Source organism: Acomys minous (genome assembly GCF_964271855.1).
Source record: "Acomys minous genome assembly, chromosome: 2".
Classification (NCBI taxonomy): domain Eukaryota; kingdom Metazoa; phylum Chordata; class Mammalia; order Rodentia; family Muridae; genus Acomys; species Acomys minous.
In genome coordinates this window covers 114,922,477-114,948,003 of record NC_140484.1, presented here as the reverse complement: position 1 = coordinate 114,948,003, position 25,527 = coordinate 114,922,477, and the positions used below count along the sequence as shown (strand labels likewise).

General features: G+C 50.9%; 2 protein-coding genes across 6 annotated transcripts in view; one reads left to right on the top strand and one right to left on the bottom strand.

Moving 5' to 3' along the window:
- The first annotated feature begins 3,161 nt into the window (after positions 1 to 3,161).
- POLG (DNA polymerase gamma, catalytic subunit) lies at positions 3,162 to 20,285 on the top strand. 3 transcript variants are annotated; one of them, XM_084773593.1, is made up of 23 exons: positions 3,162 to 3,340; positions 4,052 to 4,825; positions 7,368 to 7,563; positions 8,495 to 8,659; positions 8,754 to 8,900; positions 9,040 to 9,119; positions 10,063 to 10,245; positions 10,351 to 10,499; positions 10,635 to 10,761; positions 11,544 to 11,780; positions 12,891 to 13,008; positions 13,195 to 13,272; positions 13,576 to 13,683; positions 14,138 to 14,298; positions 14,961 to 15,014; positions 15,111 to 15,228; positions 15,677 to 15,812; positions 15,919 to 16,165; positions 17,719 to 17,841; positions 17,957 to 18,125; positions 18,234 to 18,442; positions 19,229 to 19,389; positions 19,812 to 20,285. In XM_084773593.1, the coding sequence occupies exons 2-23, from the start codon at positions 4,212 to 4,214 to the stop codon at positions 19,886 to 19,888; spliced, it is 3,657 nt and encodes a 1,218-aa protein (XP_084629719.1). In that variant the 5' UTR covers positions 3,162 to 3,340; positions 4,052 to 4,211; the 3' UTR covers positions 19,889 to 20,285. The 3 variants fall into 3 exon arrangements, with proteins under 3 accessions (XP_084629719.1, XP_084629720.1, XP_084629721.1); XM_084773594.1 differs by having other exon boundaries at positions 3,162 to 3,361; XM_084773595.1 differs by lacking the exon at positions 3,162 to 3,340 and adding an exon at positions 3,439 to 3,943.
- The window catches only part of FANCI (FA complementation group I), a 60,128-nt gene continuing 54,688 nt past the window's right edge, over positions 20,088 to 25,527 (bottom strand). For 2 of the 3 annotated variants that reach the window (XM_084773592.1, XM_084773591.1), the window contains 4 exons: positions 21,822 to 21,884; positions 21,019 to 21,114; positions 20,719 to 20,826; positions 20,088 to 20,217 (listed from right to left, as the gene is read on the bottom strand). In XM_084773592.1, coding sequence (XP_084629718.1) covers positions 20,146 to 20,217; positions 20,719 to 20,826; positions 21,019 to 21,114; positions 21,822 to 21,884 — 339 coding nt within the window. In that variant the 3' untranslated portion in view covers positions 20,088 to 20,145. Of the gene's footprint in view, positions 20,218 to 20,718; positions 20,827 to 21,018; positions 21,115 to 21,821; positions 21,885 to 25,527 lie in introns of those variants that run through there. The other variant, XR_014777518.1, reaches the window with a different exon arrangement.

The following is a 25,527-nucleotide window of genomic DNA, read 5'->3' as shown; positions in this document are numbered from 1 at the left end:
TGGGAATTGAACTCAGGACCTCTGGAAGAGCAGCCAGTGCTTTTAACCTCTGAGCCATTTCTCCAGGCCCCATTTTCTTATTTTCTTTTTCTTTTCTTTCTTTCTTTTTTGAGGCAGAGTCTGATGTATTTCAGGTTGGCTTTGAATCCATTACGCAGCGTGAATGACTCTGAGCTTCCGACTCTCCCACCTTTACCTCCCGAGTGCTTGGAGTACATACACTCTTGCTCTCTCTGTTTTGAGACATCTGAGGAATTTTCCTCCTTGCTCCCCTACTACTGTGCATAGCTAACCAGACATGGCTCTTCTGTGATCTCAGGATACAGCCCAGCCGGCCTAGCAGAACTGCTGAGTTCTGGGTTCAGCGAGAGAGCCTGGCTGGGCCTTGAACCCAAGAGAGAACAGTACCTCACTAAGTCACTGTGCAGTACTTAATGACTCATCCTCAGCTCTGCTTGCTGCCCAGCTCCATCTGGTACTGAGGAGGCCACCAGGCAAGGCTTTGTGTCACTCCACAATGACCAAGGAGCCCTCCTCCCCAGCCTGCTCTTCCTGCATTCCTGATATTTGCTAACTTCCTGATGACTTTACGAGTTACTGAGTTACTGTTTCCTGAGGCTCTTAAGCAACACCCACCCCTCCACCCATCCCCTGTCTTCTCACCCTTGCTCCCCTCATTCCCTGCCCCCCCCCCACTCCACTAAGGAAGAAAACTGTCGCTGCTCTTAGTCTGTAGGGCTGGGGGTGTAGCTCAGTTGGTAGTGGTTGCCTAGCATGCATGGGGTCCTGGGGTTCATCTTCATAAAGCAGGTGTGGTAGTGCAGGCTGTGATCCCAGCACTCTGGAGGTGGACAGAGATGGACCACAAGTTCCAAGTTGGGGGTGGGGGTGGGGGGAATGGCTTTCAAAAGAACCAGACTGACAACACTATACCACGTCACCATGCAGTCAATCCTTGTAATAAGTCTGGCAGGTTCGCACTCCCATGGCTTTCACAGAGGCTCAAAGACCCAAGCTGGCAGATCTCTGTGATGAAAGTTGACCCGGCTCTACTTAATGAGCTCCAGGCCAGTCAGGGCTACATAGTGATGCCTCAAAACTAAGCAAGCAAACAGAAAACTCTCCAGCCCTCCCCGCTGTCAGCTCCACCACCCCTAGCCCCCTCAGCAGGAGCTGCAGGCTGGAGAGAGAGTTGTTGAGGAATGCTGCGGGTGGAACAGATGGATCAGTTGATAGGGTGTTTTGTTTCTCTGTGGATATGGGTCAGATGTCAACTGTACTGAGGTATGTGTACGTGGGGGCCAGAGGTCAACCTCAGGCGTTGTTTCTCAGGACTTGTTTATCTTGCTTTCAGAAACTAGGTCTTTTGTTGGGCCCCAGGGTTTGCTGATTAGATCAGGTCAGCTGGGGTCTGTGGGTCTCTGGAGCCCAGGAGCCCACGCCACACCCAGCTTTTTACGGCCCCGGTGTTGGAGACAGGACTCAGGTGCACGTGCTTGTAGTCAAGCTCTTCGCCCCCTGAGCTATTACCTCAGCTCAGGCGGGGTGGGGTGGGGTGAGGGCTCAAATGCAGAATTCTGACTGCCTCTGCTGGGACTGAAGACGCCCGTGCATCACCACTCCCTGCCTACCTGTGTCTTGTTGATCCATCAGATCACAGTTCCTGGCTGCCTCCTTGCAACCACTGCTGTTTGAAGCACTGCGCCAACAGCTGTGAGCAAAGTTTTGAGAAATTTGCAGCAAGCATAATGTGCTATGAAAAGTCTGTGATCACCATTGATAACAAGACCCAGTTATGATGGCTAGTGTTGCCTAAGCCCACAGGTTGTGGGGCTGGTTCAGTAGGAGACTACATGAGATACAATTGAAGTTGCCTTTCCTCCCTGGGTTAAGACCCCCTCTCTCCTTTTGTCACTTTATAGAACCGCCAACCATGCAAAGTTATGTAAGAAACAAGAAGGGATCTTCAGTTCATTCTGGTTTGTGTATGTAGGACCGGTAACAAAACACAGAAACCACTTTGTATCTGTTAAGTACACCTAGAAAAATGTTTAAGGATATCTCAAGCGGAAAGCAAGAGGAAGTCAAGATGGTGGATGCCTGCAGCCTCAGCTTTGAGGCAGGAGATCAGCCAGGGCTACAAGTAAGTTCCAAGCCAGTTTATGCTACATACCGGGTGAGACCTCACCCGCTTAAAATGATGATGACGAAGACGACGACGATGATGATGATGATGCTAGGGAAAAGACGGGAAAGACCTGAAAAGGAAAGGAGAAAAGGGAAGGGGTCTGTACAAGGGTTGATGGCCTAGCTGTCTCCCAGCCCCTGCTGGTGACAGGAAAGCAGCTAGAGTCTCCGCACCAGCCCCTGAAAAAAAGTCGAAGATGCTTTCTTCTGTCAGTTTTCAGCGTGCTGGTCATGGCACTGGCTGGAAGTGGGGGCTGTCTTTCAGCGAGGTCTACTCCCCTAATCAGCTGCGTGTGACCCCTAGTCTGTCTGTAACATCTCTCATCTTTTATGGACTCTTGACTGGAGTCTCCGGGTCCCTGCTTTTCAACTAGGCAGCTTTGCAGCTGATTCATCTGGGAAAGCTGGGAACAGAAACACCTGGAACACAGGCGGAAGAGGGTCAGCTGTGCTCCGGGTAGCACCACAGCCCTGGTGGGCGCTGGGTTAGAAGGGCTCCATTCCGAAACCCACCATCGTGGTGACCATCAAGTGCTCCTTTCCATTCTCTACCTGGGCAGGATTCTGGCACCGCGGCCACATTTTAGAAATGTGACCCCCTACTCTCAATTGTTTGCTCAGATTTTAGCGCACTGTTGAAGTTGGCCACTACCGCCAGTCACTTCGCCTCACTTCCGAAGGGAACATGGAAAGACGAATGGGGTAAAATAAAGCAAACCCACGCTCGACCGCGGCAGGACTCGAACCTGCAATCTTCTGATCCGAAGTCAGACGCCTTATCCATTAGGCCACGCGGCCGCTAGCTAGAAGTTTCCTCTACTTGGCTTAAAGCGTCAAGCCGCCTGCAGGCTGGCTTCAGACCGATCCATCTTCCCCAGGGAGAGGGGGTTATTGGAGAGCCTCACCCGGAAGTCCCTCTCCCACCCCCCCGCGGGCGGGCGGCTCCATTGGCGGCGCTCCTATTGGGCGCTCGGGGGAGTCGCCCGCCTGCCTCTGGGTAGCCGCGGGACCCTGTTCCCGCAGACGGGAAGTTGCGGCCGCCAGCAAGAGGACCGCACGCCACCGGGAGGCTGCGTGGGCCGCGCGGAGCGGACACCGCGCCGTCGCCAGGGCTGTGGGCTGCCGCCGATCTCGAGGCGCGGAGCAGACCGAGGTTTCCGACGGGTTCAGCGGGGTAGGGAGGCCCGGCCCGGCGGCGGCGGCTGCAGCGCGGCTGTTCCATCTCCCGTCCCGGAGCGCGGCCCGGAGCAGGGCGGCGGCCGGCCCCAGGGCGCGCCGCGGTGGCGTCGGCTGCAGCGGCGACCCTGAGTCCCGGCGCACGGGGGTGGTGGCTACCGATGTCCCCAGCCAGGGTGCCCTGGGCCGGGCCGTGGTGTGGGTATGGGGAACCCCGGGGCCGTCCGTGGGTCACCCGGCGGGTTCCAGCGGCGCGCTAGGCCCGCGGTGTGGCACTCTTGCTGCGACCTGCCCAGCGCCTGCTGGGGTCAGGGCCGCGCGACCAACGGCGGCGCCCCGTGGCCATAGAGGTTCCTTAGCCCCATTCTACAGACGAGGAGCTCGGGGCCCGAGGAGCTCGCCCCAAGGTCACGCAGTTGGAGAGCCAGAGGTCTGGTCTGCGTCTCCCTAGTCCAGCGGCTTCTCCAAGTTCACTGACGAGCCTGTGTGGCTCCTTTCCCCAGTGCCATTTCTTTAAGGCTGTTGGAGGGCGTAACAGCATAGTGTCCCCACACCACTCTGGCCTTTCGGCCGAGATCAAGTGAGGAAAATGCCTGGTACGCAGCAACTGTGTTTAACGGCGGATAAGCTGTTTGTACAAGTATGTATGTGACACATGTATTAACACTTTCTCATCCATCTCCTTTAGGATTTGTGTGAGGAAGGCAGGCATGGTGAGACCTATTTCACTGACAGGAACACAGAGAGGGGACGCGTCTCTCTCTGAGTCTCTCAGCCAGTAAAAACAGTCAAGCTGGAGCCCAAGGCCAGGTGTCCCGACTCACAGCGGGGGGCTCCCTGCACCAACCATGAGCCGCCTGCTCTGGAAGAAGGTGGCCGGCGCCAAGGTCGCCTCAGGGCCAGTCCCAGCCACAGGACGCTGGGTCTCCAGCTCCGTCCACGCCCCCGTGCCCGTCCCCAGCGACGGGCAGCCGCCATCGCAAGTGCCCTCCTCAGAGAACAGGCAGCTGCGGCTCAACCCCTTGCTCATCCAGATGCTGTCGAGAGGGCTGCACGAGCAAATCTTCGGGTGCGGAGGGGAGGCCCCCGACGAGGCCGCGGTGCAGCGCAGCATCCAGCACCTGCAGAAGCACGGGCTCTGGGGCCAGCCGGCAACGCCCCTGCCAGACGTGGAGCTGCGCCTGCCCCGGCTCTTCGGGGGCAACCTGGACCAGCACTTCCGCCTCGTGGCCCAGAAGCAGAGCCTCCCTTACTTGGAGGCGGCCGCCTCGTTATTGGAGGCCCAATTGCCCCCCCAGCCCAGGAGCTGGGCCTGGGCGGAGGGCTGGACCCGGTACGGCCCCGAGGGGGAGGCCGAACCCGTGGCCATCCCCGAGGAGCGGGCCCTGGTGTTCGACGTGGAGGTCTGCTTGTCAGAGGGAACCTGCCCCACTTTGGCGGTGGCCATATCCCCCTCGGCCTGGTAAGTCAGGGTTAGGAACAGGGGACTGCCATTTGTAGGGGGCCCCCGACTTAATGGTTCCGTTCAGTGAACCGTTTTCAGGTTTTCTGCCATGTGCTGGGTGCTCATTTAAGGACTGCAGGTGTCTTGAACTAAACGTGATTAAACCTGCTTCTGTGGGGCTCACTCTGGTGGGAAGATACACAACGGGCTCTAGACAACACCCAAGCGAATGTCAGGAGCCATGTTTGGGTTGTGTTTGAGACAGGCGGAGAGACCGTTTAAGATGACCACAGTTTGTGCCTCAACCCCTAGCCCCAAGCAGCTTCCGTGAGAAGTTAGTCTGAAAAGACGTTTGAAAAGTGTTTGGTTTTGGGAATGCCAGTGGCTATTTTAGACAGGAAGATGTTCCTTTGGTGGGATTGTTCAGGCAGTTTAAAATGCTTAGCGTCTTCCATAAATGCCAGATCAAATCCTGTCCAACCTTTCCAAGTGCCCCTGGAGGTGGCCTAGTCTTGTCTACCCTCAGCTGAGAAAAACTACTTCCTTCCAAGTGAATAGTTTGGTCCCAAGCAGGTATATTCAGTCTCTTTCTTTTCTTTTTAAACAGCTTTCTAAGTACTACCCAAGTTTGTTTTTCAAGCAATGATGGCAGTACTGTTTCTCCCTTTTTTTTTTTTTATTCTTCATTCCAGGATTAAAATACTATTTACAACCTTAATGCTTTCAGGCATGGCCAGCAAAAAAAAAAAAAAAAAAGTTGGCAGTTTCTTTATTCCTATTGGAAGCTACATCTTTGTAAAGAAAGCTGCGAAATGTTATATATACAATTGAAAATGGTGAAAGCATGGCTAAATAGATAAGGTAGGCATTATTGGCTAAAAAGAGCAAATCTACATGATTTTGCGTTGACTTAGTTGAACTTAAGATAAGAACCACAGTGCTTGTGTAACTGGATGGCCACAGTCAAGGGGAAGGCCGGCCATCATTTGAAAAGATAAAGTAGGCTTTGGCGGCTGAAAGGAAACCAGTGGCAGAGTTTTTGGTCAGTTGGCCATTTTTGGACAAGTCGAGTTCGTTTTCTCTCTTTCTGCCTTCCTCACTTCTTCCTCTTTCCCGTCCCATTCTGCCTTCATTCTCATCCATTCTGTTAGTGGTACTGGGGGCCTTGCTTAGTCTGCCTGATGGCAGAGGCCAGTGCTGAGGCCTGCGTTTAGGAGAAGACCTTTCTCTTAGTTGTTGGCCATTGTGGTTGTGGCTGGGCCTCAGGAGCAGCCCACATTTGGCGTGGCGTGCCTCTGCCACACAGCTGCGTAGCCTGACCTGCACACAACTGTAGGAGCTGAGTGGAAGCCTGGGCAGCCCGGTCTCCCATAAGGTCGCTTCCTAAAGACTGTTGGTAAGGACTGTGATACTTGCCTGAAAGGGTCTATCATGTAGGCTCTTGGCATTTGAGAGACCAAGGAGAGCTTTAGTATTGATAGCACGGATTCCAGCTCATCGTAGTTTTGGCTGTTTGTTGTTTGTTGTTGTTGTTGTTTTAAGTCACAGATAAGCTTATATTAAGATGACTTCACACATAGCTGCAAGGCCTGTGTCTAGACACCAGTATGACTTTTGTTAACTTAAGTCCTTCATAGCTTCATAGCAAGTATTTAACATTCTTGAGCCCTTGTTTCTGTTGTTTCAAAGGGCTTGGACGGGCTAGGTTCCAGCCTGAGTGCCTTATGTAGTCCCCCAAGGAGTATGTGTTAGAGTTTGCCAGGTGTAAAGCAACTAGTTTTGCAGTTGGAAACTTGAGCGTGTCGCTCCCGTGTTCCTAAAGGCTGCAGGGAGCTCCGTCAGAGCCTGTTTGTCCACTGTGTGGCCTCAGTCCTTTGACGTATGTGTGGCTTCTAGCAGGCTTTTTGTTGGTGGCCATCCTCCCCACTGTTCCTTGGGATCTTGAGTAGACTAGCCTTTCCTGATCAGGGTCAGGCCCCTGCAGGTAACACTCATCTGTCTCTTCCACACCCACTCCAGCACATGCACATATTCTCTCATCCTGCCGCGTTCTGGTATCTCACCGAGGGTGGATGCTCCTGTAAAGTGCATGACTTATTTTGTCCTTCAGAATCTTTGCAGCTGTTCGACAATTCACCTTACATGTGTATACAGCATTTGTCTTTTGTTTTTGCTTTTGTTTTTTTCCCCTCGTCACTATCAATGAAAAGGTTTTCTACTTTGGGTCGTGTCCCCAACTCCTTTATTAGCACTTGGAACACAAGCTGTTTTGTGCTTAAAGACACAAGGGGTTGGTCATGTTCATAAAGGCCTCAGCTAGCTTTAGACTTAGCCTTAGGCCCGCACACCATCCTGCACATGGCACCCAATAGTGTAGCATTTAGCTCCTTGTTAATCTGTGGGAGCTGAATAGTAAAAAAGCTTTGTGATTATTGTCCTCATTGATCCCCTGACTTCTGTGAGAGTGAGTAGCACCCCTTGGGGACCTGGCATGCGTGGGTGGTATGGAACAGAAGTCTAGTCCTTCGTGGTAAGCCTCCCCACCTCTCCCCTCCTGCAGGTATTCCTGGTGCAGCCGGCGGCTGGTGGAAGAGCGTTACTCTTGGACCAGCCGGCTATCGCCGGCTGACCTAATCCCCTTGGAGGTCTCTGCTAGTGCCAGCAGCTCCACCCAGCAGGACTGGCAGGAACAGTTAGTGGTGGGGCACAATGTTTCCTTTGACCGAGCCCATATCAGAGAGCAGTATCTGATTCAGGTAAGGTTTGTGGGAATGGCATGCCAATGCATAAGATGGGCCAAGAGCCCTGTCTCCTTTTCTAGAGAGAACATTGCTTTCTTGGCCACTGTTTCCACGGCCTTTGCAGCATCTTCAGAGACTTCTTTTGACCAGCCTTGCCTTGTCTCTGCTTCTTGGATCTCCAGAACAGAGTTAAAAACACTAGTATGGTGTTTGAAACTGTTGTGGCTTATGACCCCTCTGTTCCTGAAAGGTTGCAAGAAGCTCCAGCACAGCACAAGACTGGGAGTTGTTCAGGATAAAATGGCTCTTTGTATGGCATTTAAGGGCTTTTGAGGGCTCTGAGTTACAGCCTGGGCCACATCCTGCCTCAGTCGTTGGTAGGCAGTGTGATCCCCTTAACATCGCTAAGCCTCAGTTTCTTATTCTGTAAAGAGCTAGGAAAAGCTCCCTCAGTGGACTCTGAGGAGATTTGAATAGTACACAGATCAGAACTGCCTGGCATGTGGTAGTTCATAGATTGTAAAAAACACTTTTTCTTTGACTCTTCACAGCAGGCTAAGGTGAAGAGCAGGGCAAGGGAGTACCTAGCCACACCCTTAGCCTGGCATTTAGATGCCGACTTGCCAGGAGGGGCCACAGCTTGTGAAGGCTGGAGCTGGGGGGCCTGGCTCACAGCTCTGAAGGTCTTGTTTAGTTCAGCTACCTAGAGTTGCCCAGAGCTGTTGCTGGAAGCTGGGAAATACTTGCCCATTGGGACTGAGCCAGTTCTGCACATTTAGGAATTGGGCAGGTCCCTCACAAGTGTTAGGGCAGCATGGGGCTCCTGGGTTTTGTGCTGGGGGTAGAGGCTGGGTGAGGAGCTGAGGTGGCATTGGGATCAACAGCACGGAAGCGGTGGCCAGCTAGCCCCTCTGTTGCAGCCTTTCCTCTCCTGCCCTTCCCTCAGGGCTCCCGCATGCGCTTTCTGGACACTATGAGCATGCACATGGCCATCTCAGGGCTGAGCAGCTTCCAGCGCAGTCTGTGGATGGGAGCCAAGCAGGGCAAGCACAAGACCCAAGGCCTCACACAGCGAGGTCAGAAGTCCCAGAGGAAAGCCAATGGTCCAGCGGTGAGAACGCATTTGGGACTGCCTCTGCTTAGCATCCTGTCACTGGTCCGCCTGTTGGGCTTAAGACCAAGCTGACCTCCCTTTGGTGTCTCAGATTTCATCCTGGGACTGGATGGACATCAGTAGTGCCAATAACCTTGCAGACGTGCACAGCCTTTACGTGGGGGGACCTCCCTTAGAGAAGGAGCCTCGGGAACTGTTCATCAGAGGAACCATGAGGGATGTCCGGGAGAACTTCCAGGTATGCTGTTGGCACAGACTTCTGTATGCGGTCTGTGAGACATAGCCATTGGGTCTGCCCCTGAGCCATGGCAGTGGTAGTAGGTGGTTGTCCCTGGCCTGCTCCCCACCCCCAACAAGCTCTTGTCACCTTGTGCTAGGATCTGATGCAGTACTGTGCCCGTGATGTGTGGGCCACCTATGAGGTTTTCCAGCAGCAGCTGCCACTCTTCTTAGAGAGGTGAGGGGGAGCCAGGTGGAATCCCGGGGGGTGGGTAGGCTCTGGTATGCGATCCTGCTGTATCAGGTGTGCTCACTCAGCTTTTATGGGCTGGAAGAATGGAGCCCCTCTATTCAGTGGTATCCATGTGGGCCCTGTTCTCTTGGGTTTCTGGAGTCCTAGGGGCTTGTCTTGTGTGTGTGTGTGTGTGTGTGTGTGTGTGTGTGTGTGTGTGTGTGTGTGTGTGTTTTAATTTTTAAAATTTTTTATTTTGGTTTTTTGAGATAGGGTTTCTTTGAGTAATAGCCCTGGCTGTCCTGGAACTCTGTTTGTAGACAGGCTGACCTCGAACTCACAGCAATCTGCCTGCCTCTGCCTCTTGAGTGCTGGGATTAAAGGCATGCGCCACCATGCCCGGTTTGTCTTGTGATTTTTATTGGGTTTTGGTTTTTTGGGTTTTTTGGGGGGGGGGGGATCAGTCTGATGAAGTTGTCTGTGATGGTTGTTATTCAGACTTCATTCAAACCCTGGCTGCTGTAGCCTCATTGACCTTAGACAAGTGACTTGGTTTCTGTGAGTCTTGGTGGTTTCATCAAGAAATACACACAGGTCTACTTTTTTATTGGCTGTGAGGTCCATAGGGAGTCACTGGCATATATGAGATTGTTAGCACAGTGCCTGGCACAGACTTGTAGTGGCCCTTATTCTTTTTTTGTCATCCGTCATTTTCATCACCCCTGAAGAGGGGATGTTGTTTCCATGTTACAGATGAAGAGCCTGAGGCCCAGAGAAGTGAGGTAGCTAACGCAGGACTGGGTAGCAGTAGAGCTGAGTGCAAGCCTCCCTGACTTTAGAGCTGTGCCATGTGGCTGCTTGGGTTGTACTTGTCAAATTGTCTTAGGAAGTGGGCCCAAGCCTTGTCTCCTGTGGTCATTTATGGCAGCCCTTGGTGTCTGTCCCTAAGGTGTCCCCACCCAGTGACTCTGGCTGGCATGCTAGAGATGGGTGTCTCGTACCTGCCTGTCAACCAGAACTGGGAGCGTTACCTGGCAGAGGCACAGAGCACATATGAGGAGCTGCAGCGGGAGATGAAGAAGTCGCTGATGGATCTGGCTAATGACGCCTGCCAGTTGCTCTCTGGAGAGAGGTAGTCAGGTCTTGGGCAGGCTGGGTCAGGGCAGGGGACGGGCAGGTGGGAGGCCTGGGTTTTATCAGCCTTAACTCTAGCCTGATGGACTGACTGGCTCTACAGGTACAAAGAAGATCCTTGGCTCTGGGACCTAGAGTGGGATTTGCAGGAGTTTAAGCAGAAAAAGGCAAAGAAGGTGAAGAAGCCAGCCTCAGCCAGCAAGTTGCCCATCGAGGGAGCTGGGCCTTTTGGGGATCCCACGGATCAGGAAGGTGGGGAGCTTAGGTGGGAGATGGGGCAGGGTATTTCTGGGACAGTACTAGGACCCAGGGGGGCCTTGAAGGGGTTGTAGAATCTTTGAGACCTGTGAGTCGTGTCTGGCTCTAACCTCCTGAGCCCCCACACAGATCCTGGACCACTCAGTGAGGAGGAGGAGCTTCAGCAAGATGTAATGGCCTGTGCCCGCTTACAACAGCTGAAGAGCACCACAGACCTCCTGCCTAAGCGGCCACAGCACCTTCCAGGACACCCTGGGTGAGACTGCTTCTGTCTCTCTCTGACCACACTGTCTTGTTCGGGCCTCAGCAAATCTTAGACCTGCGTTGGTGTGCGTTCATTATTCACTTTCCATTTCTGTTCACTTGTGCTTACTCTGACCCCAGTGGCTTTCTGGGTACATTCAGCACAATGCATTGGGTGCTGTGTGTGTGCCACCAGTGGCAGCTACAGGGCACAGATGGAACTCATCTCCCGTCTAGGGGCAGCAGGTGTGCAGGCCTGCCAATGAAGCTGACCGGTAATGAGACATAAGAGTATATAGTCTTGAGGCAGTTCTGTTCTGCCTGTGGAAATAAGGGGCCGTTTCCTTGAGGTGCCCTTCATTGCTGTCTTAGAGATAGAAATGAGAAAAAGGGTAGCCATAGTGACCAGTGCTGTGGCCTCATTGTGCTTATATGACCCTGGGTGCAAATGCCTTGTGTGTCCTGCTAGCCTCACGTTGGTCTCTGGTGACCAGCCTGTGAGGGACAGCTGTGGGAGTTGTGTGTAGGAAGGGAAGGGAGGTCGGAGTCTGCAGTGAGGCTTGGAAAGGAGATTTGACTGAAAGGTGCCACTGAGGCATGTAGGGTTTTGCCTTCTGAGAGAACTGGAATAATTCTAGCAGACACCATATTGGTCCACAGCCCCGCCCCCACCAGAGGACTGATACTTGAACACCTGGAGGTCTTGGCAGGGTTGGGGGTGGGGTGCATCATAGAAGAGAGACTCTTCCTTACTCCCTAGTGTGATACTTTTTTTCCTCCTGGGGGGGTGAATAGGTGGTACCGGAAGCTCTGCCCTCGGCTCGATGACCCTGCATGGACTCCAGGCCCCAGCCTCCTCAGCCTGCAGATGCGGGTCACTCCTAAGCTCATGGCACTGACCTGGGATGGTTTTCCTCTACACTACTCAGACTCCCATGGTTGGGGCTACCTGGTGCCTGGGCGGCGGGATAATGTGACTGAGCTGCCAATGAACCCCGCCGCAGAGCCGGCTGGAGTAGCGTGCCCCTACAGGTAAGAGCCAGGTTCTGCCTGACAAACAAGGTCAGCTCCTGCTGCCTTCACAGTGGCACAGAGGGAAGGAAGGGGCCGGCTTGCTGCTTTTCTTGAGTAGAATTTAAGCGTTCTTTACGTGCCAGCCACTGTGTTACTGAGCATTTTGCAGTGTAAGTCACACTTGGCATCTAAGCAGTTCCATGAGGAAAGATTTTTACTTTAAAAGTTTTTATTTATATGTTTGTTTTTGAAATAGGGGCTCACTTTGAAGCCTAGGTTAGCCTGGAATTTGTTATATAGCCTAGGGTGTCCTCAATCTCAAGGCACTTTTACTGCCTCAGCTTTTGTTTTCTTAAATTACTGGTATTTGTTTTTTTAAAATTTTTTACTTATATGACAGAGGTCAGAAGAGGGTGTCTGATCCCCTGGAACTGGAGTTATGGATGGTTGGGAACCACCACGTGGGTGCTGGGAACTGAACCTGTGTCCTCAAGAAGAGCAGCAGGTGCCCTTAACCACTGAGCCAGCTTTCTAGCCCCTTGCCTCCACTTCTCAGCTACTGAGATAATAGGTGTGAGAGTTAGCACACCTGGCCTATTGCTTTGTTTGTTTATGTATTTGTTTGTTTTAAATTTTATGGTGCTGGAGATTGACATACCAGGCCTAGTATACACATTTATAATTGACAAGAGCCTAGAGAAGTTGGCTGACCTGTTTGAGGCCCCAATCCTGAACATTGGACAGACAGGTCTTATGGAGAGGTCAAGGTATTAAACATGGCTCAGAGTCCTGGTTCCAAGGGCAGCCAGCTGGAGTCACTTGTCAGGCCTTGCTCCACTGAGCCCACACATGGGTGAGTGGACAGGAGCTAGCTCCACAGGGTGGCTTTCAGTCCCCCGTCCCCTGCTTTGCTTCCAGAGCTCTCAATCATAGAGGAGCTTGGATTTGAGCCAGATTAGTTATCAACCCCAGCCTGTTACCATTGTGATAAGTCATTTGGGTTGGCATCTCCCTCTTTAAAAGCTTTCCTCACAGCTAACATGACATCTAAGGAAAGGGACAGTAGAAACTCCAGCAAGCTGCCTGGCCTGAGCAGGCCCAGTAATCAGCAGTTCCTTCTCTGCCCAGAGCCATCGAGTCCTTGTATAGGAAGCACTGCCTTGAACAGGGGAAGCAGCAGTTGGAGACCCAGGAGATAGAGCTGGCTGAGGAGTTCTTACTCACTGACAGCGCCATGTGGCAGACGGTGAGGTCGTGCTCTGAATGTGAGCCTCTTGAATGAGGGGTGTTTTCCCAGGAAAACGGGGCCCTTTTGCATGGGAGCCACCTGGTTGCTTACCCTGGGCTGGTCTGAGTTGTGTGGAGGGGAGGGCTGGTGGGGTCAGGCCTACAGCTGCCCATCTCTCACACCCTGATTCCTGGGCCCATCCAGGTAGAAGAGCTGGGCTGCTTAGATGTGGAGGCTGAGGCCAAGATGGAGAATTCAGGGCCGGGTCAATCCCTCGCTCCGGTGAGCAAGACACCCGTTTGGGCTCTCTGGGTGGGTAGTGGGCGGCTGGGACTTCCTCTAGCTCACATAGCTCTTTCCTACCAGAGTTCACTAGGTCTTGGGAGGCTAGGCGATGCTGCCCTGCTCCCCTGTGGTCCTGTTGGTATAGGGAGACCAAGAAGGAAACCTATGGCCATGCCTTCCTTCACTTTCCAGTTTGCCTGCTCGGTTTCAGGCCCTTTCCCCACTCCTACCCCCACCCCCTGGCCCTTGCTAAATGCAGGTGCTGGAGCAGGGCCTGATCTGGGTGTGTGGCCCCCACAGCCTGCTGTTTGTGCCCCCAAATCCAGCCAGCCCACTTACCACCATGGCAACGGACCGTATAATGATGTGGATATCCCCGGTTGCTGGTTTTTCAAGCTGCCTCACAAGGTATAGTTGGTGCCTACCTCCTTTTCTCATTGTGGTCATGGTGCACAGTAGGACTTCATTGTTAATTCAGACCAGGAGACTGCTTTTCTGTGGGACTGACAGTAGTGGTAGAGCCGGGTATGACTAGGGCAAGCTTTGTCTCTCATCGCTTTTGACTTTCCTTTGAAAATTGAATGGTGAGAGGCATCCTGGTGGGATTAACTGACATGGACGTAGACCAAGTGTCTAACACACTGTATCTGTTGTCTGGTAGCTTCTATTGGCTACTGTTACTAACTTCATCTGACCATCTTAGCATATGCACATGAGCATTTGTGTATGTGCAAGATACCAATGTGGATGCCCCCTGCTGGAGTTTGTAGGTTCTGCTGGAAGAAGGCCCAGTGTCCATGTCAGTTCCCTACCAGGTGGTTGGCCACCTGTCTACAACCCCTGCTTTCTTTGTCCTCTACAGGATGGCAACAACTACAATGTGGGAAGTCCCTTTGCCAAAGATTTCCTGCCTAAGATGGAAGATGGTACCCTGCAGGCTGGCCCAGGAGGTGCCAGTGGACCCCGTGCCCTCGAAATAAATAAAATGATTTCTTTTTGGAGGAATGCTCATAAACGTATCAGGTAAGCCAAAGTCGGGGGTAGCAGGAAGCCTGTCTGCCTGGTGTCAGGTGTCTGCAGCCCCAGGCTTCCTTTCCTCCCATTCAACTCCGATGTTCCCAACTAGCCTGGGCTATCCCAGAGAAGCAGCCTAGCTACAGTGGAGAGGCTTAGCTGGTTTTCCGAGTGACATGGATCTTGGACCTGGTTGTTTCTCCCACTCCAGCTTGCTTCTCTGTTATGTAGAGTGCTGTGGCAGGACTTGGATGGCTCTCCCCAGAGCCCATTAAATCCCCTGACTTAACCACTGGAGCCATGGGTTGTCAGTAAGGACCTTGGAGGGCTGGTTGTCTGTAACCTATATTAGAGACTGAGAGCTGACTCTTTCTGCAGTGGCAAATGAACTTATCTCAAAGGCTGTTTCCATGATGGTTGTGATCACAACCTTTGTGAGGGGATTGGTACAGTCTACCCTGATCTTCTATGGGGCCCAGATCCTCTTGTGGGGTCCAGGCTTTGGCCGAGCCAGAGCCCACCCTGAGTAAGGTTAGTGAGAAGAGAGTTGGTGCCAGGCTTCAAAGAGACACAGCATCCTTGAAGCTGGTGAGGTGCACATGCTGGTGACAGCACATTGAGGTAGATTCTGCTTGCCATGGCTGTGCTGTTTTAGCCTTCTTCTCCCACAGCTCTCAGATGGTGGTGTGGCTCCCCAGGTCAGCTCTGCCCCGTGCTGTAACCAGGTATGGCCTGAGTGCTTGTGGGGATCAAGAACTGAGTGGTGTGGGTCTTAGGGCCAGAACAAGCTGCTGACACTTCTCTGCTTCTCCCCATTACAGACACCTTAACTTCGATGAGGAAGGCCGCTATGGGGCCATCCTGCCCCAGGTGGTAACTGCTGGTACCATCACCCGCCGAGCTGTGGAGCCCACATGGCTCACTGCCAGCAATGCGCGGGTATGTGTCCTCTCTGTTGCTGTTCTTGTAGGGCTCTACAAACTATCTCAGGGCCTTTGGAGTTTTAGCAGGAGACATGGGAGGGAAACTAAAGTCTGGGCTGCACAGCGCTCGAGTTCAAGTCTGGCATTCCTTTAGCAAATGTGTTTCAGGTGCTGCTGCTGGCTAGACAATGCAGGCATAGTGATTGTAGGTACCATGGGGTTCAGATGAGCCAGGTCGGGGGGTGGGGGTGGGGGCGCTGGCATATGCTTTGTAGTGTTTCTTCTTTGCCAGCCTACTGCTGACAGGGGCCATCTCTGAGCGTAGAAGCTGGATCAGGGCTGTAGAGCATTCTCCACAGTATCCCTCAGGAAAGATCCCAAGTATCTTGTCAGCACTGGTCCCAGAACTCCAGGTAGCAGTTGCCTTGGGCTTCTAGGTGGGCCTCACCTCACTCTTTCTGCAGTCTGACCGAGTAGGCAGCGAGTTGAAAGCCATGGTGCAGGCTCCACCTGGCTATGTCCTCGTGGGTGCTGATGTGGACTCACAGGAGCTGTGGATTGCAGCAGTACTTGGAGATGCTCACTTTGCTGGTATGCATGGTAAGCAGGGCCTGTGCCTTGGGCAAAGGTGGGGGGGCAGGACCACTGGCCCAGGAGTCTGGGCCAAATATTTCTGAGCTTCTCATTGTTTGTTCTCTTTCTCCAGGCTGCACGGCCTTTGGCTGGATGACACTGCAGGGCAGGAAGAGCAGGGGCACCGATCTACACAGTAAGACAGCCACCACTGTAGGCATCAGCCGAGAGCATGCTAAAGTCTTCAACTACGGCCGTATCTATGGGGCTGGGCAGTCCTTTGCTGAGCGCCTACTGATGCAGTTCAACCACAGGCTCACAAGGCAGGAGGCAGCTGAGAAGGCCCAGCAGATGTATGCCATCACAAAGGGTCTCCGCCGGTGAGGGCCCCTTTTCCACCCACATTAGCATCTGGGATCACAGGCCTGCTTTACAGCTCTCTTCTATCTCTGTGCTGTCTGTCCCTCTAAACATGGCTGCAGGATGGTTTAATCTTTGGAGTTGTAACATTGTCTAGTGTTAGTGTTTTCCTCACAGGGTAAAGCTGTACTTGGAGTCTGTTGAGCGCATCAGTGGTCATCTATTGCTATAATCATGTAACACCTACAGGAGCTTAGGGGCCCTATGCTTACGGCTCGAGGAGTAGAAATATGCAGACTGGAGTGTGGGCTAGTCCTGACAGGAGAAGAAAGCCTTCCCGTTTACTCTGATCTGTTCGTCTAGCCGTGCTACACGCTGTGTGTTCGGGGCCTTCACAGGCTTTCTGGCAGGGTCAAGTGCAGGGGAGGGGAGGTAGCAGTACATGGGTGGCTTTTTTAAGGTATGCTATGTAGTGTCCACATTTTGGTAGCTGATTACCTGTGGAAACTGTCTTAGGTTTCTGTTTCTGAGTAACACCACGAGCAAAAGCAGGTTGGGGAGGAAAGGGTTTATTTCATCTTACAACCCTCAGGTTCTTTCTACTTCATCACTGAAGGAAACTGAGGCAGAACCTGAAGCATAGTGAAATACTGTATATTGGCTTGCTAACTCTGCTTTCTTACACACTCTGGGGCCTCCCACAGTCGGCTGGGTTGTTCATTCATTAAGCAAGAAAGGGTAGAAGAAGAAGAAAAAAAAGCTCCACAGACTTGCCTGTAGGCTAGGTGATGGAAGGCATTTTCTCAATTGAGATTTCTGCTTTCCAAATGGCCCTAGTTTTTTGTGAACTTGATACAAGCTGTTCAGCATACTCACTTTGGGAAAGCCCAAAGGCTGAGTGACTAATGCAGGTGTTGTGGTAACTGTATTGGGACCAGGAGCTGAGTGTGCGCAGCAGGCAGGTTGGTAGGATTCATTTTGTGGGCAGTGTGTGCTGGTAAGAGTGATGAGAAGGAGGTTGGGCCTCAGTTGTAGAAGCAAACTGAATTGGAACTGCAGGCCTAGACTGTGAGGAAGCCCCGATGTTCCTTCCAATGAGTGGCATGGCTCTGGAAACCCTTAGGAACCTAGGGATGCCTGAGACTGAGAGTCTGGGGCAGCAGGAGGTTAGCTGCGCTTGGCTGTCATGGTTTTGGCTTCTCCAGGTTCCTTCCCCCCTCAGGGGTCACCACTTTCATTCCTTGCTGTCTCCTGAACTAGCAGAAGGCTGCTGTTGGTCAATGGGCAGTTCAGTGTCGGGCAAGCAGTGGGTCAACGTGACCAGGATGGTTTGTGTTGGAGTCTGCCTTTTACTGGGCTAACATGATACAGCCGAGGCCTTTAGGGACACAGAAGCCTGAGTTTCTTTCTGTGTTGCGTCACCTCCTGGCTGCTCACCCCTTCTAGTCTTTCAGCCTGCTTTCCCTGCTGAAGCTACCCTTAGAGGAGAGGCAGGACAAGGGGCTGATTGGGAAGTTGGGTGTGCCACAGAGGAGGCCATCTAGTGGGAATGACATGGTGCCACCACCCACAGGTATCGGCTGTCAGAGGAGGGCGAGTGGCTGGTGAGACAGTTGGCCCTCCCTGTGGACAAGACTGAGGATGGCTGGGTTTCCCTCCAGGATCTTCGAATGATCCGAAGAGAAGCTTCAAGGAAGTGAGAATCTTTTGTGTTCAAGATGTGGGGTCTTGTGGGCTGGTCCCAAAGGGCTGACATACTAACTTTTTTAGCGCTAAGATGCTAACAGACCTCATGGCTTCTTTTCCCCCAGGTCACGCTGGAAGAAGTGGGAGGTGGCTGCTGAGCGAGCATGGACAGGGGGCACAGAGTCAGAAATGTTTAATAAGCTGGAGAGCATTGCCATGTCTGACACCCCACGTACCCCAGTGCTGGGCTGCTGCATCAGCAGAGCCCTGGAGCCCTCAGTTGTCCAGGGAGAGGTGAGGTATCTCGCCACCCTTGAGCACGGAGAGAAGGGGCAAGGTCCCTGGGCTAGAACTAAATGTTGAGTGGCACAGCCCCTTGCTGACACCCGCCGTCTTCCCTAGTTTATGACTAGCCGTGTGAACTGGGTGGTGCAGAGCTCTGCTGTGGACTACTTACACCTCATGCTTGTGGCCATGAAGTGGCTGTTTGAGGAATTTGCCATTGATGGGCGCTTCTGCATCAGCATCCATGATGAGGTTCGTTACCTGGTGCGAGAGGAGGACCGCTACCGTGCTGCCCTGGCACTGCAGATCACCAACCTCCTGACCAGGTCTGAGTTTTCAATATGGAACTGGCTGGTTTAGTTTATTATTTTTAGAGTTTAGGGGAAGTCCTAAAAAGGACCCCAAGTTTTAAAAGGGATTTGTTAGGTCTGCAGGTGGCATGTACCAGTACTGAGTCATTCAGGTGGAGGCAAGGTCAAGGGAGTTGTTACTGCTCCCCCAGTAATATGCCTGGAATCAATGGCAGAAGACATTTTGATTCAGAAAAGTGAGGTGTTTAAAGTACCGAAGCTGTTATTCTGCTAGCAGGAAACCTCATTAACAAAGAAACTCAAATGCAACTTTTATTTATTGAGTTTTTATGAGACAGGGTCTTTCTATGTAGTCCTTGTGTCAGTGGGACTAAAGGTGTGCATCACCATACCTGTTGAATTGTATACTAAAATCCTAGTTCATATTGATGTGTCAAATATTACTATTTCCTGTTGATCTGCCACTCAGAACCAACCTGGGAACCATGGTCTATCCTGTAAACGGGCAAATATCAAATACACAGTTCAATATTGTTACCCATGTTCTCTTATCTTCTGGGCTTGGGGGGTGTTATGTTTAAAAGTCTGCATCTGTTTCTCATATTTAGGTCCAATAATTGAAATAAATTCTTTGAGTATCAACAAAGTATTCCAAACTGGAGAAGTGTGTTGAGCCTCTAATTATATTTCAATATCTCAGAGGCATTAGTATAGCCTCTACTAAGTGTGGGTGATTGACAGTGAGGTTTCTGGCCATTGCTCCTGGAGTGAGGAGCCTAAGTGAAGACTGGTTTCTTTCAGGTGCATGTTTGCCTACAAGCTGGGTCTGAATGATCTGCCCCAGTCAGTCGCCTTTTTCAGTGCAGTAGATATTGACCAGTGCCTCAGGAAGGAAGTGACCATGGACTGTAAAACTCCTTCTAACCCAACTGGGCTGGAAAGGAGATACGGGATTCCCCAGGGTGAGCACAGTCTTTGTTCCTCATATACAGAGTGGGAGGTGGCTTAGAACCTTGGGGCTCTCGGGAAGAAATCGACTTTTAACCATCTTCCAAAATCACAAAGGGGCTGTCGCAGAAAGTGGTTCATAGTAAGTAAATGAAAAGGATGCTAGAATTTCAAATGTTCCATCTACACTGACCCATATTCAAAACCACACCAGAAATGTTTAAACATTTATTGTATACGTCAAAGTGCATTATTTGATGGGAAAAAAGATGTATAAGTGGGCCAGAAATCTTATTTTATGTTAAAAATGTAGCAAAGACAAACAGCCATTCCTGGCAGTTACTCTCGGTGCTCCCACTCCCACCCACCATCTTTTTGACCCTAACACTCGGGTCTCATTTCTGAGGCATCCTAACCAATGTCCACTGTCTTGCAGGTGAAGCACTGGATATTTACCAGATAATTGAACTCACCAAAGGCTCCTTGGAAAAACGAAGCCAGCCTGGACCCTAGCTCTGCCTGGAGACTGTATTTGCTCCTGTGGAGCTTCATTGGAGCGTTGCTGGTTCCTAAACTCAGGCTTTCAGATGTGCTTTAGCAGAAGGGCATGCCTCCTAGGGCAGCCATTCTCTGTAACAGGCCTGTCCAGAAGAGTTGTCCTGACTGATGGCACAGTCAGTGTGTGCAGTCCCAGGACACCAAAATCAGTGCAGGCCGAATGACAAGGGGCGCTGTTGGGCACAAACGAAGCAGATGCCCCAAAGGTCACATTAACTCAGGCATTTCTTCCTTTTCTTCTTGGCTGGTTCTCTGTCCTGCTGTGTGTGTGCTGATGCAGTACCCTAGAAGGGGAGAGTAGAAGCTCTGATACCCTGGCCTAAGGTGATGGGAATAAAAGCAAACACCAAAACTCCTGTGTCTGTCATGCTTTCCTTCTCTGCCTCCCCAGTGGTGATTTAGAACCCTCTTAGTACCCAATTCCTATTTTGGACAAGATGACGGGAGCCTCAAGTATCACAATTCTACATAAGGCCTTTCTGTGCTTAAATGCCAAGGAGACAAAGAGCTGGGAGAGATACACATTAGGGCCTGGAGGGCGATGACCTAAAAGGGAATGATCAAATCTTACATAAACTTCTCATTTTGACCAGGTCTGTGTAGCTGCGACTAACCTGTGATGAGACCCTGCCCAAGGCAACGGTGAATAATGGGAAGATTCAGAATGGGTCTGCCTTGAGCGGGTGTGAAAGCCAGCCAGAAAGCTGTAGAAGGAGGACCCCAGGGCAGGGTGGTTTGTCTAGAAATAAATATGGACCAAAGCATATACAGAAGTAGGCACTGACCTCTTCGTTTTCATCATCCCCATCCTCTCGGAGAACCATGTCTAGGATGTTGCCTTTGATCTTGAAGTCCCGAGAAGTACTTAGCTTCATGTGCTGCATCAGGTTTACCTGGCACGGACAGGCTTGTCAGGCATTTAGGATAGCTTACGATGCTTTCAGTGTGTGCCCGGAAGACCCTTCAGTTCCATCATACACGGCAAACACTGATCACAGTTCACCCTTGACCTGTGCTGCCTGCCGCCTCAGCTTGCTAGACCCCTTCCAACAGGAGATGAGAGTGGTGGTGAAGAGTATATTTACCTTGGACTTCTTAGACAGCTGGATAAGAAATTTTTCATACTGCTCAATGGCAAAGACCAGGTTAGGGATCGGCTTGGTTTCACGAAGAACCTTGGCCTAAGGGCAAAGGAAGACACGACGTACATTTCAAGTACGATAGCTTTTAAATTTTTCTGTAGCATCTCTCAAACTTACATTATTAGAAGTGAAAATCCACTCTGGTACCTGCTGTATTTTTTCTGATAGGCAACTGACTTTGCATTGCTGGGATTAGTCCCTGAAATGGGGATACTATATAGTGTTTCTGCACTCAGGCTAGCCGCCTATTCTTCGTCCCTGGGCTTCCAATACAGTTGCGGGAGGCAACTTTCCAGCTGCTCATCGAGACCCTCTGCCCAGTGTTTCCCTGTATGATACATTCTGTAACGTATTTTATTTCTTTTAATGAACAAAGTAGCGAGAACCATCCTGTACCTAGGCTTTTCTAAAAGCAACTGAGGCTGGGTGTGGGGTGTGGTGGCGCATGCCTTTAATCCCAGCACTCGGGAGGCAGAGGCAGGTGGATCGCTGTGAGTTCAAGGCCAGCCTGGTCTACAAAGTGAGTCCAGGACAGCCAAGGCTACACAGAGAAACCTCGTCTCGAAAAACAAAACAAAACAGCAACTGTCACAGCTGTTTTTCCTAAAATACAGGAACTTCCCCCTTTCCTGCATTCACCATTTCTTAGATCCTTTCTGGACCTTTTAAGCTTTTGCTTTTCCTAAAAACGATTTTAATGTCCAACAACTAAGGACCCATGGATCTGAATGGCTAGGTAAGCTTACCATGATTGTGCCAACCGCAGCCTTCTCCTTTTCTGGGCACTTTGGGATGTTATTCCTCTTATTCTAAAACAGAAACATTGTCTCATTAAGATTCCTCTAGACCTAAAGCAGAAAACTGATGCATTATACCCTTGGATGTCTGCCTCCTTGGGGCATGTATGATTTTGGAGGTACCATATAGAATTTGAGGGCAATATAATCATCACTGTATTGAGCTAGTACACAAACAGTTAAAATAGAACACTGTCAGGATAGCAGAACAGGCACTTTCCTGCTGGGAGCTGAAAAAGGCTCTACAGTCTACAGTCAGTCTTGGAGGTAATCTGTACAATATGGTCTCCATGCTTGCGAAGTGTGTAAAGGGTCATTACACACTTCACAGGTTGTATAGATTAGTGTGTAAAGCTGGACAGGAAGAACTGGTAGTGGTGTACACCTTTAGTCCTAACACTCTTAAGAGGTAGAGGCAAGTGGATCTCCTTGATTTTAAGGCCAGTCTGTTCCACATAATTGGGGGGCATGTGACGGACTGGCCTCAAAATCAAGGAGATCCACCTGCCGCTGGAGGACCGGCCTGTTGAACCAGCAATAGTAAGGCTCCCTCACTCCCTGTTCTAGTGCACGTAGTGTCACGTAGCCAGTGGCCAGGTTTCAGGTTTCCTTATAAGGACATACCCAGCTAGTACCTGGAATTCCTCTCCATGCAAATGAAGCTCACACAGCCACCCCCAAAATCCCTACCTACAACCCCAAAGTTTATATCCCCACCCCAATAAAGAGCTGTGTCACTGAAAGGGCTGTATCTAAGACCCACCCCCAACCCCTGCCGGACTAATATCTGCTACCCCACCCTCCGCCAAGGCCAAGCTTCATTCCTTCAGGTCCAGCATCTAGATGATGAGAGGGGAAGAAGCCAGACCCTGCTCCAGATCAGCAGTGGTGAGCTCTAGGGCAGCCAGAGGAAGCTGCACAGGAAACCCCTTCTGAAACAATAACAACATCGAAATAACTTAACAGAGCAGAAGAAAGTCAAGACCTAAGCGAGCTAAGAGAGAGAGAGATGGGGAAAACCACAAAAGAGAGTGAGACAGGAGCCTTCATCTCAAAAGAGAGGCCTCCATTTTAGTCTTCCAGCGAGGGAGCACGGCAGAAAAGTGCTCTGCCAGCACAGCGAAGCTATTCCAGTGGAGCTATACAAGAGAAAGCGTGATCCTCATGCTATGCTCTGAAAGATCTGAGGCGCTGGGGGTTAAAGCCAGGGAAAACAGGGTGAGGCCCCTATTAAGGAAGGGGAGGAAGGAAAGCAGCCACGGAGGGACTTCACCTGACCTCGTGGGCCGTGACCTATCTTCTCCAAGGTTGAGAGTCCACAAGTAAACCCTGTGCACTGCCTATAGCTACTGACTAAACAGGACTAAGACTTACAGCTGGGAAACAAAGGCATGCATAGCTTTGAGCAGAACGCTAATGGGTTTGCAGCACTGCTTTTTACTGCTTTCCATAAAGGTCTAAGGCAAAGTGTACACGAAACGCATCTTTGTATGATTTTAGGAAACTATCAAGCAACAGCAGATGATTCTAGAGCAGGCGGCTGGCACACCATGCACAAGCCATGGGACAGATCCACTACCTATTTGGAATAACTTTTCAAAAGGGAACACGGCCATATACATTTACTTATGTACTCTGGGTGTTTTTACAACAGGAGAGCTGAGTGAGCATGACAGGGCCCACAAAGCCTAAAATATTTACAGTTTTACCCTGTGTTACAGAAAACTTGCTGACTGCTGATGTAGGAATCAAAGTTGCTAGGGTCAAGTCTCAGTCTGGCTTTCACTAGCTGGTCTGCTCTCAACCTCCCAAACAAAATATATTGAGGACAAAGGCTGGTGCTTAAAAAGAGTGTTAAGGGGTAAAGAAAGGCTCTCTAAGTGGTAGCTATCCTAAAATAAAAGGCTTGGACTGTAGTAAAGAAGGTTGGTTAAAAATATAGTCTGACAGCAGGATTTCTCCAGCTCCATTCTGGAACACTATTCTGCTCAGTAATGTTACTTTAAAATGTTCTTTAGTAGGTTTGAAAAGCAGTATTTAGCATACTGTTGGAACTCTCGGAACTTAAAAATGCTAGTAAAACAATATGAATCTCTTAAAACAGGGACATGTGAGGAGTTTCCTAGGATCCCCTTTTGGAGGCTTTTTCAGTCTCTACAGGATATTAATGAAATCTGTATGGCTAGATGAACATCGTATAAAAGTGATATGCTGGGGGTGGTGGCGCGCACACTTAATCCCAGCACTCTGGAGGCAGAGGCAGGTGGATCTTATGAGTTTGAGGCCAGCCTGGTCTACAAAGTGATTTCCAGGACAACCAAGGCTGGTAGACAGAGAAAACCCTGTATTGGAAAATAAATCAAAAAACAAAAAAGAGTGAGCCGGGCATGGCAGCACATACCTTTAATCCCAACACTGGAGAGGCAGAGGCAAGAGACTCTGAATTCAAGGCCTTGTCTACAGAGCATCATCTACACAGTGAATTTCCAGGGCTACAAAGTGAGACCCTGTCTCAGCAGTGGGAGGAGCTGGGTTTGAGAGCATGCTTATAATCCCAGAATTTGAGCTGAGGTAGGCAGATCTTAAGTTCAAGGCTAGCCTACACTATACAGGAAGACCATCTTAAAAGCAAAACTGGGGGGAAAAATGGAAGGACCTCAGTTCAAAACCTCAGTTAAGGAGTGGAAGGATAGATCCTACAGATAGGACAGATTTGGAAGAATGCTATCCGCATGAGAATATACACAATCGAGTTACAGAGGGCATGTCTGCAAGCATTTAAGAGAGAAAAGGACCAGGAGTAATTAGTGATGCTGAGTATGACCGTACACTCCTGTAATCCCCAGGCACATACAAGAGGAAGATCAGGAGTCCAAAGCCAGCCTGGGCTATACCATACATGCAGGCAAATGCGTATGCATAAAAATAAAAGATCTCTACTCCCTGAGAATCTATAACTAGAAAGAGGGTCTGGATAAACGATCCAGCAAGCCCCATGCTCCAGCTCTTCGAGGCGCTGTGGCCCTCGCACTACTCCAGCACCCGATCCCAGCCCTCCCGTGTGTTGGTTGCTGTTACTCACACTGAAGAAAGGACTAATGCATGGACTTGCAGGCACCCAGAAATGAACCAGGGCTGCCTTGTTCCTTCTGGACTCCAAATACAAGCATATCAAATGCGTCCTATCTCTAAAAGCGGTTCCTTGTTGCGCTGGCTAGTTCTTGTGTCAACTTGACGCACGAACTAGAGTCATCTGAAAGCAGGGAACCTTAACTGAGAAAATGCCTCTGGAAATCCCAGCTGTAGGGCATTTTTCTCAATTAGTAATTGATGTAGGAGGGGCCAGCCTATTGAGGATGGTGCCATCCCAAGGCTGGTGATCCTGGATTCTGTAAGAAAGCAGGCTGAGCAAGCCATGTGAGACAAGCCAGTAAATAGCAGTCTTTCATAGCTGCTGCGTCAGCTCCTGGCCCCAGGTTCCTGCCCTGATGTCCTCCAGTAAAGGACTGAGCTGGAAGTGGGAGCTGCACACACTTTCCTCTGCAGCTTGCGTCTTGGTCATGGTGTTTTAATGTAGCAATAGAAACCCTCACCGAGACACATTGTACATAAAGATCTGTCAGGCTCTCAAGTCTTGGTTTGTTCATTGGGCACC

Bases quoted from the DNA above. Each gene is read 5' to 3' on its own strand.
- POLG (XM_084773593.1), top strand. From the start codon at position 4,212: ATGAGCCGCCTGCTCTGGAAGAAGGTGGCCGGCGCCAAGGTCGCCTCA. The intron at 4,826-7,367 runs GTAAGTCAGGGT...CCCCTCCTGCAG, and splicing joins GCCATATCCCCCTCGGCCTG to GTATTCCTGGTGCAGCCGGC. The intron at 11,781-12,890 runs GTAAGAGCCAGG...TTCTCTGCCCAG, and splicing joins GGAGTAGCGTGCCCCTACAG to AGCCATCGAGTCCTTGTATA.